This window comes from Diospyros lotus, chromosome 8 (assembly GCF_014633365.1).
Source record: "Diospyros lotus cultivar Yz01 chromosome 8, ASM1463336v1, whole genome shotgun sequence".
In the NCBI taxonomy this organism is placed as follows: Eukaryota; Viridiplantae; Streptophyta; class Magnoliopsida; order Ericales; family Ebenaceae; genus Diospyros; species Diospyros lotus.
In genome coordinates this window covers 3,231,377-3,250,908 of record NC_068345.1, presented here as the reverse complement: position 1 = coordinate 3,250,908, position 19,532 = coordinate 3,231,377, and the positions used below count along the sequence as shown (strand labels likewise).

The following is a 19,532-nucleotide window of genomic DNA, read 5'->3' as shown; positions in this document are numbered from 1 at the left end:
GAAGGAGGTGCAAAGCCTCAATGGTCAGGTCGCGGCTCTGAGCCGTTTCATTTCAAAGGCAACTGACAAGTGTGCCCCTTTCTTCGAGCTTCTAAAAAAGGAGAAAGACTTCAGATGGACAGAAGAATGCGAGTTCGCATTCCAACAACTAAAGGAGTACATGGGACGGGCCCCGCTGCTCGCCAAACCTAAGGAGGGAGAGAGGTTGACCTTGTACTTAGGAGTATCCCAACAGGCTCTCAGCGCGGCCCTCGTTCGGGGGGAAGAAGGGGTGCAGCACCCCATTTATTACGTCTCCAAAAGCCTAATCGATGCAGAAACAAGGTACGCACCAATCGAAAAATTAGCTTACTGTCTAATAGTGGCGTCGAGGAAGCTGCGACCCTATTTTCAAGCTCATGAGATCGAAGTCCTGACCAAATACCCATTGAAACAAATCCTCCAAAAACCGGATACCTCAGGTCGTTTACTAAAATGGTCTATTGAGCTCGCTCAGTTCGACATAAAGTACAAACCAAGGACGGCGATAAAGGGTCAAGCGTTGGCAGACTTCATTGCCGAGTTTACTGGGCCAATTGACGAAGAGCCGGAAAACCTGAAAGGACCGTCCTGGGAACTATACGTCGATGGATCATCGAACGAACAAGGAGCGGGAGCCGGGCTTATGCTAATAAGCCCCGAAGGTCACAAAATCCTCTGCGCCCTGAGGTTCGGTTTTTTAGCCACCAATAATGAATCCGAGTATGAAGCCTTACTAGCAGGACTCCGCCTGGCAAAGGAAATACGAGCTGAATTCTTGGAGATCTTCAGCGACTCTCAACTAGTTGTCAACCAGGTGCGGGGAGAATACCAGGCCAGAGACACGAAGATGGCAGCATACTTACAGAAGGCACGCGAACTTTTAGCCACTTTCGAAAAATATGAAATGCATCAAATCCCCCGTTCCCAGAACTCTCATGCGGACGCTCTGGCTCGCCTAGCAACTGCCCGGGACGCAGAATTCTTGGGGGACATACCTGTCGATTTTTTGGCCACCCCGAGCACAGAACAACGAGATGAAACGCTACTGATCACGGTGCCCCAAAACTCATGGATGACCCCCATCTTGGAATATCTGCAAGACGGGAAACTACCGGAAGACAAGCTGGAAGCACGTCGCCTGCGAGCTCAAGCCGCCCGATATTGCATCTACGATGAAAGACTGTACAAGAGGGGATTCTCAGCCCCACTCCTGAGGTGCATTGACGGCACCGATTGCCAGTCTGTGCTAGAAGAAATTCATGCAGGCCACTGCGGTAATCATGCAGGGGCACTCTCTCTGGCACAAAAGGCCCTCCGACAAGGGTTTTATTGGCCCACCGTGAAGCAAGATGCCATAGAGACGGTCAAGAAATGCGAGAAGTGCCAAAGGTTCGCCAAGGTTCCGCGAGCTCCGCCGACCTACCTGCAGCAGATGAGCAGCCCTTGGCCCTTTGCCATTTGGGGCATGGATCTAATCGGGCCGCTGCCCACGGCTCGCGGAGGATGCAAACATGCCATAGTGGCAGTTGACTACTTCACCAAATGGGCAGAGGCCAAAGAGCTCGCACAGATCACCAGTGCGAAGACACAAGCTTTTACATGGGATAACATAATCTGCAGATTTGGAGTGCCACAGCAAATAGTAACGGACAACGGAACCCAATTTACCAGCGAGCAATTCATCCAATTCTGCGAGTCAATGGGGATTCAAAAGAGTTTCACCGCCGTTGATCACCCCCAGGCCAATGGGCAGGTCGAAGCAGTCAACAAAATAATCAAGCAGACCCTGAAGACAAAGCTTGAGGCTAGAAAGGGGGCCTGGGTGGATGAACTGCAAACAGTGCTATGGACCTATCGAACAACAGCCCGAAGCAGCACTGGAGAAACCCCATTCTCAATGGCGTATGGGTCGGAGGCTATGATCCCCGCTGAGAATAAAGTGGCCAGCCACCGAAGGGCCACCTTCAGCTCAGATCGCAATAACGAGCTACTGGCGGCTAATCTGGACCTGCTCGAGGAATCAAGAGATGTAGCTCGCGTGAGGATCGCAATTTATCAACAAAGAGTGGCACGATACTATAACAGGAAGGTCCGAATCCGACGTTACAACGTCGGAGATCCGGTACTACGCCTAGTACTACCAGGAGCACGGGCGGCAAGCGATGGCACCTTAGGGCCTAACTGGGAAGGTCCATTTATCATCAAAGAAAATTTGAATAACGGAGCATACCATCTGGCAAACATGGACGGTCTCCCTCTCCCACGAGCTTGGAACGCAGAACATCTTCGTCCTTACTTCAGATAAATGTAATCGTTCTTGCCTATGCTCCGTCTTTTTCATTACGAATGACTTTCATGATTCTGGTCAGAATTTATGAACTTTCATTACACTTTATTCTTATTGGTATTCGATTGAATGCCCCCGTAACGAGGGGTCGAGAAGCCATGGTTTGCGAGCTGATGCCTAAATAACCTAGCCACGGCGCTACGGTCAACGGCTTAACCGAGCATTTACCTCGGTCCCTCCATCAGGTCGTGGTTTGCGAGCTGAGAACCAGTCATCTTGACTTTATGTCATGGTTCGGAACCTACTGAGCAACCACTCCCACAAGTAACCCCGAGCTTGGGTTCGCTAGCCGAGGTCCTTTTATCTTGGCTTAAAGCCATGGTCTGCGACCTACCTGGGTGTTCCCTCTCAGTTCAAATAAAACTTGTAGAAGCCACTGGGTGTTAGCTGAGGACGTAACCCGACCTACCTGGACACATATCCCGGCCGTACAAGTCAAACGAAATAACAAGCCATGGTGTGTTAGCTGGGGTCACTCTATGACCCGCCTGAACATATAACTTGGTGCTACAGGCTGCGCTTTCACTAGCTGGGGTCCTCCTATCTTGGCTTAAAGCCATGGTCTGCGACCTACCTGAGTGTTCGCTCCCAATTTATTGAAAACTTATTAAAGCCTCAACATGCCGGCCGAGGCCATGGCATAAGCTCATACCCTAGCAAACTTTGCGTATTGGACCCTATCAGCTGAGGTCCGTCTTAACTTGGCTAAAAATAAAGCATTCGCGACCTATCAGGCACACGCCCTATAACGAGCTTCTCAGCCACCGCATGTTAGACAAGATCACAAGGCCGTCCGACTTTACATATATCTCGGGAAGGCTCTCGTTATTTCGTCAAAACATGCCGAACGGGGTTTCCTGGAAATTGCCTAGGCATGAGTGTTCGCGCTGATTATTACAACTATCATCAACGAGCTGGTTAAAGAGCGTTAGTTTACGAGCTGATAAAACTCCGGATCTACCTGGGCCTATTTTCGAACAGTTTATTATCAAGTTACATACTCAAAAGTTCCTTATCAGTGGACCTTTCAAAAATACGGGGGCTTTGTTGAAGAAATTTCAAGTTATACCGTGAAGAAGTTACTTTCATGATTCAAGAATCGTCATCAGAGATAACTTGAATTCGCGAAGAAATCTGAGGCAACGTGCACAAAATGCCAATTCTTTATTATGAGATGAAGGTCACATTACAAAAAAAAAAAAAAAAAAAAAAAAAATACATGTGGGAATCCTAGCTAAGAGGGGCGTTTGGTTCTGCAGAATCAACCTCGACAGGGCGAGCTTCAGTGGGTATGGTCGGCTGGAGATCGACCTCGACAATCCCGGCTGGGGAAACCTCGGCGACCTCCACAGGAGGCTCCTTGGCAGTCTCACCAGGCTGAGCCGCGGCGACCCCGGATAGCTCGGCCCCGACCTGAGGAGCTTGCGCTGCGACCAAAAACGAGTCAAGGGTATTGGCATCATCAGCATCTTCCGCGGCCTCGGCAGCATACCGAGCCACCTCCTCGACAGCCTGCGCACCGAAAAAGGAGAAATCCATCTCAGGATGGTTCACCCAAAGGGTGTACAGAAATGCCGAGCAGGTGTCGGATCTGGTCTCCCTACGAGCCGCGTCCATCCGCTCTCCGACCTCCGCCCTTATATCGTCAATGGTCCTCTTGGCAAGCTCCTCGCATCGGACGGCACGATCATCCGCCCGTGTCCGCTCCTCCTTCGCCTCCCTAAGCTCGGCCTCGGTTGATCTGAGTCGCTCCTCAGCCCTCCGCAACTCCGCCTTCGCTCCATTTAGCTCGCCGGTGAGCCCGGAGTTGGCTTGCTCCCACATGTTCTTCGATCTGCGAAGCTCCTCGTCGAGATCTTTATTCTTCTGGATCTCCATCCTCAGACGCGTCAAGCAACCCTCCACCTCCTTTTGAGTGGCAAGAAGCTCGACCTGGAGATCTTTCTTCTCGTCCGAGAGCTTCGTTATTTCGGCCTTTTGGGCGTTCTTCTCGTCCTCAAGCTTCGCGATTTCGGCCTGACGGGACATGCTCACCGACTGAAGCTGCTCCTCAAAATCTTTGTACTGAGCTCGGAGCTTCACGGCAGCAAGAGAAGTCTGCAAAAGAAGAAATGTTAGCTCATTAAAAAACCAAAGGGGTAGGTTAAGAAACCAAGGTACGAAGAATTCCTACTTACCACCAGGCTGTGACGGGCGACAAAATCACAAAGGGGGATTCCCTTTAACTTCGGGTCGTCAAGGGGCTTAGAGTTCGGACCCAGGAAATCGGGCACGGAATCCAGGAGGGGACCAACAAAGACCCCTCCTGGCAGGGCCTCCACGGCCAGCTCCTTCTCACGGACCCTGACCCGTTTGGCCCTGATATCCTCCCCCTGTTGCAGCTGGTCCGATCTCCGTTTCGAGCTGGCAGCAGGAGCGTCTCGAACCTCCACCGCAACCTCCTTCCCACGGGCTCCGCTCGAACCATGGTCTCGGGAGGCAGGTGGCCGATGCCCCAACTGCAGATGAGCTTGCTTTGATTGTTGGGGCTGACGGGGCAGTGTTCTTTGCCGCTGCTCCTGCTGCCCCCCCCCGCGACTGCTGGGTTTGCTGCTGCTGGGGGCGTGACTGCGGCTGCGGCTGCTCCGACCTGCCATCCCGCGAGCTATAGCTCGGGGTTATGGAAGACGTAGTGCTCGACCTCGCCCTATGGCGCTTCGGTTGGAGGAGCTCGAGATCAACCATATTATCGTCTTGGTCGGCTTCCCCTCTTGAACTGTTCGTCTCAGCGAGCTGTAAGCCGGAAGAGAGAACCTCCGCACCCAAGTCCCTGAAATGATCTCCCTCGACAGTCTCGGTGCCAAGAGGAGGGGCGAGCTCGTATTCGCGAAGTAGCTCGTCTGAAAGTTCAAGAATCTCCGAGCTCGACTCCGCAGCCACAAGTTTGCCAAGGATATCAGTCTCCTCGGCCGATAAAATCGGTTTCTTCCCCCCAAAATCTGCATCAAAACATGAGCAAGTTAAAACAAACACTCTCGGAACAAAGGAAAGATTCGTGAGAGCTCATCTTCTCTTACCAGGGGTCAGTACGAAGCTACGATTCCTAAGTAAAGAAAGGGAAGGGCAAGACACGAAGAACCAACTGGACTTGTAATCGCCCACGTTGGACTTCCCCTTTGCTTTACCCTGAGGGAGGGCGGCCTTGTACGGAGAAGGACGGGCCGCCAGGTAATACAGCCCGTCCTTGGCATTTTTGAAAGAAAATAAAAATCTTATCAGTTTTGGGGAAGGGAGAGGAAGTTTGTTTATAAGGAATAAAACGGCCAAAGAAGTAAGTTGGGCATACGAATTCGGTGTTAGTTGGAAGGGGGCGAGCTTGACGTCGTTCAAGAGGGCGATAAGGTACGGGGCTATTGGGAACCTAAAGCCAGACTCGAGGTGTTGGGGGCTAATAGCTACGAAATTGGCTGGCGGGTAGGCTGCATGGGAGCTCGATGCAGGGATGTATACTCGGCAGGTCCTGGGGAGACGAAACTCCTGAGCACAAGTCATCACCTCGTGAAGCTTGGCCTTGGACGAGAATCTCTTGAAGACCGCAAGATCAGCAGCGATCTGATCTTGAACCTTCAGCTCGGTTTCCCGAGAGGTCGGGACGGCGACCTCCCTGCACCCTGAGCTCGCACCCCCAAGATTTTGGCCCTCCATAACGAGACAATCTTCGGAGCTCGAAGTGTCGTTTTCTCCTACGATATAATTGCAGCGCTTTTGACCTGAATTTCCACGGTGTTGGTCGGACATCTACAAAGGAAAAGAGAGAACAGTCAGGTCGCAAGTCGCGAACCAGACCTCAAGAAACTAGAAGAAAAACCCTAAAACGTCCCCTAGGTCTTCCAGGCCGAGCGCTTCGCAAAAGGGGTACCGCCTAGGGCGGAGGGGCTGCAGCCGCAAGCCCGGTGTTCCATGAAAAGCTAATCCTAAGGTCATTGGACCCAAAGGCCCAGCAAACGACAAACCGAATCGTGCCGTTTCTCCAAAAATGAGAACGACATCGATCGACGAAGCCAGAGGAACCACCGACGGCTAACCAACGGTGGACGGCCTCACAAGAAGAAGAAGAAAGTCACGACAAACTTACCTAAAAGCTGCGCTTGACGACTGAATGAGGACTCGTACCAAGCACCGGACGAGAACGGCAGACGTCTGAAAGCACGGCGATAACGGAGGCCTCGAGAGAGAAAAAACAAGAAAGCAGGGAGGCAAAAGTTTGAGGGAGTTTCAAAATAGCGTGAAAGAAGAAGCGGGTGGACACTCCCCACTATTTATACTGACGGCCTGATCCATCCCAACCGTCGGATCAAATGACGACTTATCACATGCTCGGCATCCAGCGGCCGCACAACAGCTTGTGGGTCCCACGAGTTTAATCATGCGCAGAAATGGGGAGGGGGCGCGCATTAAATGCGCTGCCGACAAAGCGTGCTGCGTGGAACGACGAGACTTAAGGTGATTGGACAGAAGTTGGAGGGATGGAAGAACAGCTGGCACGCGTCAGTTCCCAGCACGAAGATCGTACCGCGAACTGGGGGGCTTATGTTATATGTATTTCCCGCATCTCCCCGCATGGGCCAGACTCGGTCCGATAGACCGGCCCAATCACCCAAGGCCGAGAAGGCCCGGACGACCTCGTCAAGGAAGGTCCAGCCTCCATCAAAGACCCGGAACTCGTAAAGCGAGCGTATGGCGAGCTCCCGGTAATCCCCCAACGAGCTCGGAGCAATCGACTAACGAGCTCCTGAAATATCCTCCAGATCGCTGGGCCATCCAGGTCGCTCGCCTAAAATCTCCAGCTCGCATGAGCGGCAAAGCTGCTGAGAAGTCAGAGGTAGGGTCCGATCACTTTATCTGTAACAGCCCATGCCCCTCGTAATGAGGATCCCACTCCCGGTCTTGCGAAGGCGGTAAGAACTATTTGTCCCCCATTATACAAACACTGTATTTTTATATATTATCTAGATTGTAAAAGTCCCTCAAGAAAAATGGAAATAAAGGGGGCCATGAGGGGCAAAGAGGAGGGACACAGAAAAAAGAATAATCAGATACCGCCACTCTGGGAGAATGATCAGAGGGCGGCCGTGGACTAGGCATCGTTCTGGCCGAACCACGTAAAAGATTCTGGTGTACACGCTTGGAACTTTGGGGGAGGGGGGGGTTTTCTTCCTTCCTTCTCGGTATTTTTTTGGATTGACTCACCGCGGCCCAAAACGAATCACGGTCGGCCGAAATCAAACGTCGACAATATGTTTGTTAAATTTATCTGATGATCTTTAGAAAAGAAGTCACATGACTTTTTATTTGACATTTTTAAGATATGCTTATCTCTCCCCCCTAAAGATAAGAATATTTTGAACATTATAGATAAAAAAAAAAATGATGTATATATCATTCAGTGTATTCTAAAAAAATTTAACAAATAATTTGATAATAATCTTAAAATGTTTTACAAGCTTATCTTGATCATTTCATATTTCAATTCAAAAAATATTTCAATATTATCTTGATATAATTTTATTTTACTCATTTTAATAAATATTAGTTAAAGAAATAATTTTTTAGAAAATATTGTCCAAGTGTCTTGATCCGAAACAAATATTTTGAGTTTCTCCTTTGGTTTTTAGTAGATCGAGGTGCTCCAACACAATCACAAATTTTCACTAAATTGTTACTCAAAAAAATTTCAAAAATCAATCTTTAAGTTTTATCAAAATTAATTAAAATTTGGTTCACTAAAATTGTGTTCTGGTCAACCAAAAGCCAAACAATGAGGGTTCTTTTTCTTTTTTTTTTCAAAAGACCCAATTTGGTCAACCAAAGTGTATATTTTGTCTACTAAGATTAGATAATAAGTATTAAAATTTTTTATGTTTAAGTTTAATTCAGTCAACAAAAGTTTTGCGTTTGGTGATTAAAGCCTTACAGTGACCTAGATAAGTTTTATGAATGATTGTTTAATAGACTAAAGCTAGGGTTTAGTAGATTAAAGTTTTCCGTATAGTTCAAGACAAATTTTTGAAGAAATAATATTATTGGTACTTCATGAGTTATATCATGGGTTACATAATGTAGTTAAAATGTCCAAGATACCTATCATTCAAAGTGATGAAATGAGACGACGTAAAGTGATGGGACGCATGACTAATTAAAATACTCCTCATCCAAGGCAATAAGTAGAAATGTCAAAAGAGTCGAATGGGCCATGGACTGCTCGGCCCAACCCAAGATGGGCCAGGCTATGACTCGACTTGTCACTGTTCAAACGGGTCGGATCAGGCCAAAGAACTTGGGCCCACGGCCCGTCCTAGCCCATACCTTGCTCGTTTATTTTATTGATATTGAATGCTAAAAAATTTACATTTCGCAATATATATAAATAATAACTATCAATATATTTAAAATTTTCAAACTAAATTTTTTTATACATTTAAATTATAAATAAACATTCTCATTTTTATATATACATTATTTTTCATATCAATTCACAAGAAAATTTATAAGGCATATAGAATTTTGAAATATAAAATGATGAAATAATATTTAAAACTTAAGATAGAAAATTATTTAAAAAAGAAAAAAAATAATTTTTATATATGCATTATTTTGATATTTATATATGTATTATTTTTAAAAAATATTTAAAAAAAAAAAGGACCGATAGGCTCAATTTACCAAGGCCTGTGGGCCAGACCCAACGAGCTCTACCCGCTAGGCCCTATGGGCTAAGGCCCACGAGCCCGCTAGCCCGACCTAGCCTTCTTACAGGAGAGCGGTGGGTCGGACCGAGCCCGGCCTTGCCCATTTAAAAAGTCCGTGACCTGACCCGACCCTTTTAATATCTCTAGCAATAAGACGACATGAAACGGTGAAATAAAGCGGTGAGATGCGAAGAATATTTTTATCATTTATGATACATTATATATTTTATAACATAGCTCATGAAATATCAATAGCATGGTTCTTCTTAGAGATAGTTTAGTCCACTACAATTAAAATTTGGTCAGCTGAAATTTGTCAAAAACTACATTAAATTTTGTCAATCTTTTTATATTCAAAATGACTTGCAGCCACTCTCTTAACTATATCTCTCGCACATATAATCTACCTAATTTCTCTCACATATTCTTGAAAGTTTTTTAGTGAAATACAAGTATTTCTTGTTTTGAATAAATAAACATGTTCTTCATCTCTGTCCCATTGCACTCTTTCACAAAATAATATTTCTAAAAATTAATATTTACACTTTTAACTCTTTATAGTTCTAGTTATTTACATAAACAACCTTTATAGTTTAAAAATACCTTTAAAAATCTTTCTAATTTAAGTTTATTTGCCTAGACACCCTCTCCATTAATTTAAAAATATCTTAGAATAAAGTGTTGGGTTAAAAAGATTAAACTAAAGGAATATCCAGAAGCATATTTAAACAAAGGGAAAATTATTCATCATCCCCTTGACTTTGTCCTGTATCTCAATTAGATAAGGGCGTGGTGATGGGGAAATTTCTAGGGCACTGCCACTAAAGTTAACAGCAATGTGACATTAATTAAATGAATCACAATTCACAACCAAAAACCATTATCTCTTGGCCACCGCAGCCGCCCTTGTCCCCTTCCCCAATTATTCATGGGTCACTCCCTCCCCCCCCCCCCCCCCCCCCCCCACATGTGGACCAAACGTCCTTTATTTTCTTTCTTTGAAAATAATATAAGATTAGTTAGATTATTTCGAAGCTCACGATCTCAAGTTCGCTGCCACTACCCTATTATATATATCATTAACAAGAACAAGCTAAGTGTCGATCCTACTAGCTATATTTGATTAATAAAAAAAACTATTTAAATAGGAAATACTAACGTTTGATGTGACACTAACAATGATGTAATTTTGTATATTCACACTCACACTGGTAAGTGGAAGATAACAGACATTCCGTACAGAAAATTGTTTTATATTCTTAAGAATGTTAAGTTAAAAATTTACAATTATATATTTGGTATAATTTTTTTAAAAAATAATAAAAATAATATTTTTAAAATTTATTCTCAATCAACTTTACCACAAAAATATTTTCATAGGAGTTTGAAATCTTAAATTCTCATGAATTAAGAAAAATTTTTAATAAATAAAAAAATTATAATAACCCCTATCCTCTTATAACTTTATAATATTTTTATAATTATTTTTGTTATAATTTCTTTCTTATAAATATATATATTATATATATACACACATATTGATATAATGTATAAAAAAATAACATATTTTTACGATTGTGAGTCTTAATATTTTATTATTTAAAAGAAATTTATTATTTTTAAATAAATACAATTTTAAAAAAATAACATAAATTTTTAAAAATGTTACATTTAAACTAAATATAAGAATATAAAATTTCTAAAAAATAATACTTAATATTTTTAAAAATATTTAAAATTAACTAAATATAAAATTATATAAATTTTCAAAATTAAAAATTTTCAAAAATATTCTAAAAAATCTTGGATCCCAAAATAGTAAAAACTTGGCCCTTTAAGGTTAGCCAACAATCTACAAATGGAATGGAAAGATTCTCTGTTGGTGGAATGTATTCGTTTTGATTAAAGGACTTTTGTTGTGGCAGTCATTCTACATCTACAGTGCCATACAGGTTTACAAATTATTGAGTAAGGATAAAATAATGAAATTGTCCCGTCTACTTTACAAATTTGCATTGCCACATTGCCGAGAGGCGACAATGATAGCAAGACAAGGCAACGGTAGCATGGTAGCGAGGTGAAGTAACAGTAAGGCGGTGGCCATAGAAAAAGAGAGAAGATGAGGGAGTAATTTTATCTTTTTGCTTTTTTTCTGTAAGTCTTTCAGTAAGGTCATAATAATAATAATTATTATTATTATTATATTTTCCTTTAAAATACCAAAAAGAAAAGGGCTCACAGATTGAAGAAAGCAGAGAGACAGCTCAACATCATTCTTCTTCTTCCCAAGGATTATGAGATTTTATTTAATCAAAAATGTTATTCGTATATTGGGTGATATTTAATATTAATAATAATTAAAAAAATTACTAATACTGAATAATTACAAATCAATAAATAATTATTATCTATACTGTTGTTAGTCCAGGGGTAAAATTGTACTTTCAGCATGCCTGACTTTTCTACATATCTGGAGAACAGTCGCAGAGAGGAGCAGCCTCTGGGGGCAGAAGCCGGAAGCCATGTCGTCGGAGAAGCCGATCCGCTTCGGGGTCCTGGGTTGCGCCAACATCGCCCGCAAGGTGTCGAGGGCCATCCGGCTTGCGCCCAACGCCGCGCTCCAGGCCGTCGGCAGCCGTACCCGCGAGAAGGCCTCCGCGTTCGCCGCAGAGAACGGATTCCCGGAGTCGGCCAAGATCTACGGCAGCTATGAAGCTGTTCTGGACGACCCCGACGTCGACGCCGTCTACGTCCCTCTCCCCACCAGCCTCCACGCCAAGTGGGCCGTTCTCGCCGCCCAGAAGAAGAAGCACCTGCTTCTGGAGAAGCCGGTGGCGCTGAACGCGGCGGAGCTGGACACCATTCTGGCGGCCTGCGAATCCAACGGCGTACAGTACATGGACGCCACCATGTGGATGCACCATCCCCGGACCGCTCTCATGAAGCAGTTTCTCTCCGATCCCCACCGTTTCGGCCAACTCAAATCGGTAAACAACTTTATACACACACGCGAAATGAATCCCTGATTCTGGCTGTTTCCCCACGCTTTAACCATGAAATCCCTGATTCTGGCTGTTTAATTCCCCACGCTTTAACCATGAAATCCCTGATTCTGGCTGTTTAATTCCCCACGCTTTAACCATGAAATCCCTGCTTCTGGTTGTTTCCCCACGCTTTAACCGTGAAATCCCTGCTTCTGGCTGTTTCCCCACGCAGGTTCACAGCGTCTTCAGCTACTGTCCCGGCGAGGAGTTTCTCCGCAACGATATCCGCGTGAAGCCGGATCTCGACGCCCTCGGCGCACTCGGCGACACCGGCTGGTACTGCATCCGAGCCATCCTGTGGGCTAACGACTACGAGCTCCCCAAAACCGTAACCGCCTTGCGCGAGCCCGAGTACAACGAAGCCGGCGTGATCCTCTCCTGCGCCGCCTCCCTGAGCTGGGCGGACAGCCGAATCGCCACCTTCTACTGCTCTTTCCTGACCAATCTCACGATGGACATAAGCTGCGCCGGCGCGAAGGGAAACCTGCGAGTCCACGACTTCGTTATACCGTTTCGCGAGAAAGCCGCAAAGTTCTACGGAGCTTCGAATTCGACGTTCTCGACGCTTGCGCTGGGGTGCGAGCCGGAGCCGAGCGAGCACGCCGTCGAGACGGATCTGCCGCAGGAGGCTCTGATGGTGGCAGAGTTCGCTCGTTTGGCCGGCAGCATTGAGAGAGACGGATCGAAACCGGAGAAGAAGTGGGGGAGCATCAGCCGGAAGACTCAGCTGGTTGTGGATGCCGTCAAGGCTTCGATCGAGCGCGGCTTCGAGCCTGTCGAGGTTGTGAATTAATTAATTAGCCGAATGGAGTTAATTCTTGTGTAAAACTTATTCTGTACAAACAGCAATATTTCTCAAAATAAATAACCCAAAAGTAGAGTTATTCTCTCGACTGTGATTCCTCCAAACAGCATTTTCGTAGAAAATTCAATTAAATCAATTGATCGAATTACCAAACTTATATCACTACTTAAATAGCCCATCAAACTATTTTATTACATTAAATAATTAACACTTTACTGCCTTAATTATTATTAATTAATTAATGTAATTAAAATATTAACCATTCAACATGTAACTGAACTTAACCCGTAACTGACATTTGAATGCATGAACAGAAACACCCCCATTTTCATGAAACTAATAAATACCAATTAAGGGCTTGAGAATCCGTCGCCAACATCAGCTCGAATTCCCCAACAATGGCAGAAACGCCGGTCCGATTCGGAGTGTTGGGCTGCGCCAACATTGCGAGGAAGATGTGCCGAGCCATCGACCTCTCGCCCAACTCCATCCTCTACGCAATAGCAAGCCGTTCTCTCCACAAAGCCTCAAGGTTTGCAGAAGAAACCGGCTTCTCTTCGCCGGTGCCGAAGGTCTACGGAAGCTACGAGGCGGTGCTCGACGACCATGACGTCGACGCAGTCTACATTCCTCTCCCGACGGGGCTGCACCTCCGTTGGGCTGTGCTGGCCGCCGGGAAGCGGAAGCACGTTCTGCTAGAGAAGCCGGCTGCGCTCAACTTGTCGGAGCTTGACAGGATCCTAGAGGCCTGTCGGTCCAGTGGCGTGCAGTTCATGGACGCCACTATGTGGGTGCACAACCTTCGGACGGCGACGATGAGGGGGCTGCTGTCTGATTCCGAGCGTTTTGGCCAACTCAAGTCGGTGAGTGATTGAACTTTTAACATAATTCATAATTAGAGCTCGACACCTTTAATCTCTATTCGAGCCTGACTCTGGCTACGCTACCGCCATGAGTGGTGAATGTTCTATATCTATCACAGCTCAATCTGTTGTTGGTTTCACCTTCTTCATAAATTGCAACTGTTGATCTAAAACCCTAACGGTTTTGAATCGCAGATCCACAGCTGCTTCACATACGAAGCCGACCGCAACTTCCTGCAGACCAACATCCGCGTGAAGCCAGAGCTGGACGGCCTCGGCGCGCTCGGCGACATCGGCTGGTACTGCGTCCAGGCCCTCCTCTGGGCCGCCGACTACTCCCTCCCCAAAACCATCACCGCCTGGCCGGCCCCGGACATCAACGCCGCCGGCGTCATCCTCTCCTGCGGCTCTTGCCTCCGCTGGGAGGACGGCAAGATAGCAACCTTCTACTGCTCTTTCCTCGCCAATCTCAGCATGGATCTCATCGTTCTCGGCTCCAAGGGAAGCTTCCGACTCAACGATTTCGCCGTCCCTTTCCGGGAAAACGTTGCCTCTTTCCACGTCGGTTCGCAGTTCAGGGTGCCGATCCTGAGTGAAGAGACTGTGGCGAGCGATCTTCCTCAGGAAGCTTTGATGATTCGGGAGTTTTCCGGTTTGGTTCTGGGGATCCGGGAGAATGGGTTGGAGCCAGAGAGGAAGTGGCCGGCGATTTGCCGGAAAACGCAGATGGTGGTGGACGCTGTGAAAGCCTCGATTGAGATGGGGTTTCAGCCCGTTGAGGTTGGGACTTGATTTCGGATTTTCTTTGCTGTGATTGGATGCCAAGAAAGTTTCGAACATCCTTAAATTTGATGAGATTTGATGAAATTATAAGAAAGTTTTTAATAAATATCTCAATTGTTATATAAGAGAATAAAAGGATTAATTTATTATTTATTCTCTTTCTTCTTTTCTCATTTAAAAAATAAAAATACCCTATGCTACAACCCGGCCACATCGAGTGTGATTTTGTTCATCCCTTTAACGGGGTGAACATTACCCTCACAAAAACAGCATGAAAATGTTAATTGTCAATGTTAATTATCGTTCCGTTACTTTCTCACAAAAATAGCATGAAAATGTTAATTGCCAATGTTAATTATCGTTCCGTTACTTTCTCACCTTCACAAAAATTATGAGGGTGATGTTCACCTCGTTAAAGGGGGTGAACAAAATTGCACTCGGCCACGCCATGTCTCAATTGTTAAGAATTTTTTTAATAAATATCTCAATTGTTATATATATTTTTTTAAGATTTTATATTTTTTAAAATCTTAAAAATAATTTTTATAATTACCATAGCTCAGAATAGGGCTTGAAATTGGGTCATTGAGATTGGACAGACGCCCGCGTTGCATTCTGTGAAACCCAGTTGGCCCAAGTATCACTTAAATCCATCAATTTAAGCTTCGGCTACATTAATTTAATTAGTCTTCACCCGTGTTAAATTAAAGTATAATTTAGTCTAATTTTCTTTAGGGGTATGATTACCTTGAGGTACATTATTTAATGAATTTTATTTTTAATATTTGAATACATCAATTAATTAATAAAGTATTTTAAAATACAATATATTTATTACTAATAACAAAGATACTTACTATTAAAAATAAAAACGAATATATTAAAAGTACTAACATGAGAACTATTTTCTTAAACCCACACTAATTTTTAAGTAATCAAACTCTTACTTTAGAGTGATTATCTCCTATTACTAGAGGAGAGCAAAAGTTCAATTTATCTGAACTAATCGAATTGATAGAACTTGTCGGTCCAGTTCAATTTTTGTTTTGCATCAATTTAATTTGATTATTTTTTTTAAAGTTTAATTTTTAATTTTGTGTTCGAATTTTTGATTAAAAAAACCTAACTAACTGAACAGAACAATTTTAAAACGATGTTATTTTGATGTTTATAAGAAAACGATGCTTTTTTTCATTTTGTGTATTTTCTATCTATTACCTTTTTTTTTTATTTTTTTAATTTAATCGGTTCAATTCAGTTTATACGGTTTATGTTTGATTTTTTCAATTATCAATTAACTCAATTTTTTAGATTAATTGATCGATTCAATTTTACTCCGTGGTTCAATTTAATGGGTTAGTAAATTTTGATCGAGTCCATAATCAAATCGATTGTTTGCACATCCCAAGTCATTACCCCTTTGATGCTTGTTAATTAATTAAGGGGCATTAAATTAACCTTAAATGTTTTGTATTCAAATGTTATTAGACAATAAGTTAAAAATATTATTTGAAAACTCAAATTTAACATTTGAGATAACATTTTATACTATATGTTTTTATTGATATAACATGCAATATAATATATCATTACACAAGTATCATTTCAAATGTTAAAATTGAATGTTTATGCAAAAAAATCCTTTTGTAACTATAAATAAAATAAGTTCATATAGATAATGCTAATTATTATCTCAAAAGTAACGACTAAGCACTACTAAATATATCTTATTTTTACATAAAATACATTTATGTATTACATATCTTATTATTAACATTTACTCAATATATATATATATATATATATTCATCCAAGAAGATCCCATTCATGTGCTTATTAAAAAGTTTGAAACCAAACACCTTGGAGCCAGTCGCCACCCCTTCTTTAAAAATCAATTGATATGGTCAATGCCAAATAATCCATGGTAACTTATACTAAATTATTATATTATTTATATTGAGCAACATAATTGTTATATATATTTCCCGCATCACCCAGCATGGGCCAGACTCGGTCCAATAGACCGGCCCAATCACCCAAGGCCAAGAAGGCCCGGACGACCTCGTCAAGGAAGGTCCAGCCTTCATCAAAGATCCGGAACTCGTAAAGCTAGCGTATGGCAAGCTCCCGGTAATCCCCCAACGAGCTCGGAGCAATCGACTAACGAGCTCCTGAAATATCCTCCAGATCGCTGGACCATCCAGGTCGCTCGCTTAAAACCTCCAGCTCGCATGAGCGGCAAAGCTGTTGAGAAGTCAGAGGTAGGGTCCGATCACTTTATCTGTAACAGCCCATGCCCCTCGTAATGAGGATCCCACTCCCGGTCTTGCGAAGGCGATAAGAACTATTTGTCCCCCATTATACAAACACTGTATTTTTATATATTATCTAGATTGTAAAAGTCCCTCAAGAAAAATGGAAATAAAGGGGGCCATGAGGAGCAAGGAGGAGGGACAGAAAAGAATAATCAGATACCGCAACTCTGGGAGAATAATCAGATGGCGGCCGTGGACTAGGCATCGTTCTGGCCGAACCACGTAAAAGATTCTGGTGTACACGCTTGGAACTTTGGGGGGGGGGTTTTCTTCCTTCCTTCTCGGTATTTTTTTTGGATTGACTCACCGCGGCCCAAAACGAATCACGGTCGGCCGAAATCAAACGTCGACATTTTGGCGCTAGAGGAAGGGGCCGCTCTGATCAATAGCCATGGCTAGAGGAAGGAATACTAGAAGTTCCGAGGCGGCGGTCGACCCGCCTGAAAATCACCACGACCGACCACGAGACTTACCACCAAATGGAGGACCCATTGCCCCGACAGCCGACACTCCTTTGCCGCCGCCCGCCGGAGACGCTCCCGGCATACCACCACGGATCCCTGTCCAGCCTACTGTCCAAATCACCGGGACAGGGACGATCCGGGACTGGCAACAGCGCCAGGAAGCATTGGAGAATACGGTAATGCAACTCGCTGACGCGGTCAGAATTCTGGCCCAAGCTCAAGCACGGGCTGTCCACGACCCACCGGCGTCGCCTCGCAGGGTCCGCCAACCGCGGGAGGAGAGACACCCACCCGCGGAAGAAGATATCGGGGATAACTACCCGTCCCCAATTCACCGCTCCCCAGTCCGAGAAAGAAGCAGGCGATCGCAAGCCCAGCAATCAGTAGGACCGGACTCAACTGTGGAAGAGCTGTATCAGAGGGTGCGACAGCTGGAGGAACGACAAGGAGTCCGCAGCCAGAATAATGGCCGTGGGGATAGGACGCCGTTCGCCAGAGAAATTGAGCTCGAACCCCTGCCCCGGAGGTTTAAGGTCCCGAGCATGCCATAATATAATGGGGACAGCGACCCCTATGATTACCTGGATGCGTACAACGTGCAAATGGATCTACAGACAACCAGCTCGCTGGCTAAATGTCGCGCCTTCCCAGCAATCTTAGGAGACATCCCCCGAGCTTGGTTCAGGAGCCTTCCGCCTCGTAGCATCAACAGCTGGGAGGAGTGCCAACAGAGGTTCCTTAACCAATACAGGGCTCTAAGGAGGCAGCTCGCGCCACCTTGCCACCTCGCCACCGTATTCCAGAAAGCAAACGAACCATTAAGGGATTACATCGCCAGGTTCAGGCGCGAGGTGAGCAACGTCGAGGATCCCTCGGATGAAAGTATCCTAACGGCGATCTCCGCCGGCCTCCGAAAAGACGGAAAGCTCTACGAGAGCATCTACCGAACCCCGGTCAAAGACCTGGGGGAATTCTATGAACGAGCTTCCAAGGAAATCCGATGGGAAGACGCCTTCGGGACGAAGAAGCCCGTCGGGTCGAGAGAAGAAGTTGGGGGCTCCAGCCAGAATAAGAAAAGGCACAACGGAGACGCCGGAAGAGAAGCTCGGGGGGAGCGCTCGAGCAATGAAGTGTTCAAGCGAGCTCGGAAGGCAGAGGGAGATGAGCGACCTCATAGATCACAGCGCTTTGACAGCTACTGTGCCCTGTCAGACCCCCAAGAAAGGATCTTCGCCATCGAAAGGAACAAAGAGGAATTCGGGAAGCCCAACCCGTTAAGAACCCCAAACAAATTTCGAAACAAAGAAAAATTTTGCGCGTACCACAACGAGGCGGGTCACAACACCTCGGAATGCTGGGCCCTAAGGGACGCCATCGAAGATCTGATAAGAAGAGGTCGCTTGAAAGATTACGTGGTGCGGCCGACTAATCAACCAAGCCAGCCGCCGGTACAGCAGCAGCCTCCCACCGATGACGACCAAGCACCGGCTGTACGAACCATCTACACGATCCATGGCGGGCCCCACCTCGCTGGTTCCTCCCACAAATCCCGCGACAAATACATACGAGAGGCCAACCATGTCTTGCTAGCGAGATCGGGCGAACAGCCGGTTCCCGCGAAGCGGCCTAGGGGTAACCCAATCCCAGAGAAGATGTTTTTCTCGGAAGAAGACGCCAGAGACGTCCATTGGCCGCACAACGACGCACTCGTTATACGAGCCCAGGTCGGCAACTCCGAAGTGCGGAGGATAATGGTGGACACGGGCAGCTCGGTAAATGTAATGTACAGAGCATGCTTCGATCAGATGGGTTTGGGACCGGAACAGTTGGGTTCGTCCCCAGAGCCACTCTATGGGTTCACGGGAGACGCAGTGATTCCCGTCGGTCGGATCAGCCTTCCCCTCACCATCGGGGATGCGAACCGCCAGGCCACTACTTTGGCAGAATTCCTCATAATTGACTGCCCCTCAGCATACAACGTCGTACTCGGAAGGCCGGCGATGAACGACCTGGATCTAGTGACCTCAACCAGGTCGCTTACGGTGAAATTCCCGACCCCCGACGGTGTAGGGTGTGTACGAGGCGAGCAGCACCTCGCAAGACGTTGCTATGAGGACGCCCTGAAAATGGGAGCAAAGGGAAAGAAAGTAAATATCATCGCA

At 45.5% G+C, this 19,532-nt stretch overlaps 2 protein-coding genes across 2 annotated transcripts; both read left to right on the top strand.

Annotated features, from left to right (window-relative positions):
* Nucleotides 1-11,579: 11,579 nt before the first annotated feature.
* Nucleotides 11,580-13,033, top strand: LOC127808769 (uncharacterized oxidoreductase At4g09670-like). The gene is made up of 2 exons (XM_052347375.1): nucleotides 11,580-12,083; nucleotides 12,313-13,033. The coding sequence occupies exons 1-2, from the start codon at nucleotides 11,619-11,621 to the stop codon at nucleotides 12,931-12,933; spliced, it is 1,086 nt and encodes a 361-aa protein (XP_052203335.1). The 5' UTR covers nucleotides 11,580-11,618; the 3' UTR covers nucleotides 12,934-13,033.
* A 133-nt stretch (nucleotides 13,034-13,166) lies between these two features.
* On the top strand, nucleotides 13,167-14,797 carry LOC127808770 (uncharacterized oxidoreductase At4g09670-like). Its single transcript, XM_052347376.1, has 2 exons — nucleotides 13,167-13,808; nucleotides 14,004-14,797. Exons 1-2 carry the CDS (start codon nucleotides 13,344-13,346, stop codon nucleotides 14,598-14,600), a joined length of 1,062 nt encoding a protein of 353 aa, XP_052203336.1. The 5' UTR covers nucleotides 13,167-13,343; the 3' UTR covers nucleotides 14,601-14,797.
* Nucleotides 14,798-19,532: the final 4,735 nt, after the last annotated feature.

Coding starts and splice junctions, on each gene's coding strand:
- LOC127808769 (XM_052347375.1), top strand. CDS start 11,619: ATGTCGTCGGAGAAGCCGATCCGCTTCGGGGTCCTGGGTTGCGCCAAC. Junction 12,084..12,312: donor GTTTCGGCCAACTCAAATCG/GTAAACAACTTT, acceptor TTCCCCACGCAG/GTTCACAGCGTCTTCAGCTA.
- LOC127808770 (XM_052347376.1), top strand. CDS start 13,344: ATGGCAGAAACGCCGGTCCGATTCGGAGTGTTGGGCTGCGCCAACATT. Junction 13,809..14,003: donor GTTTTGGCCAACTCAAGTCG/GTGAGTGATTGA, acceptor TTTGAATCGCAG/ATCCACAGCTGCTTCACATA.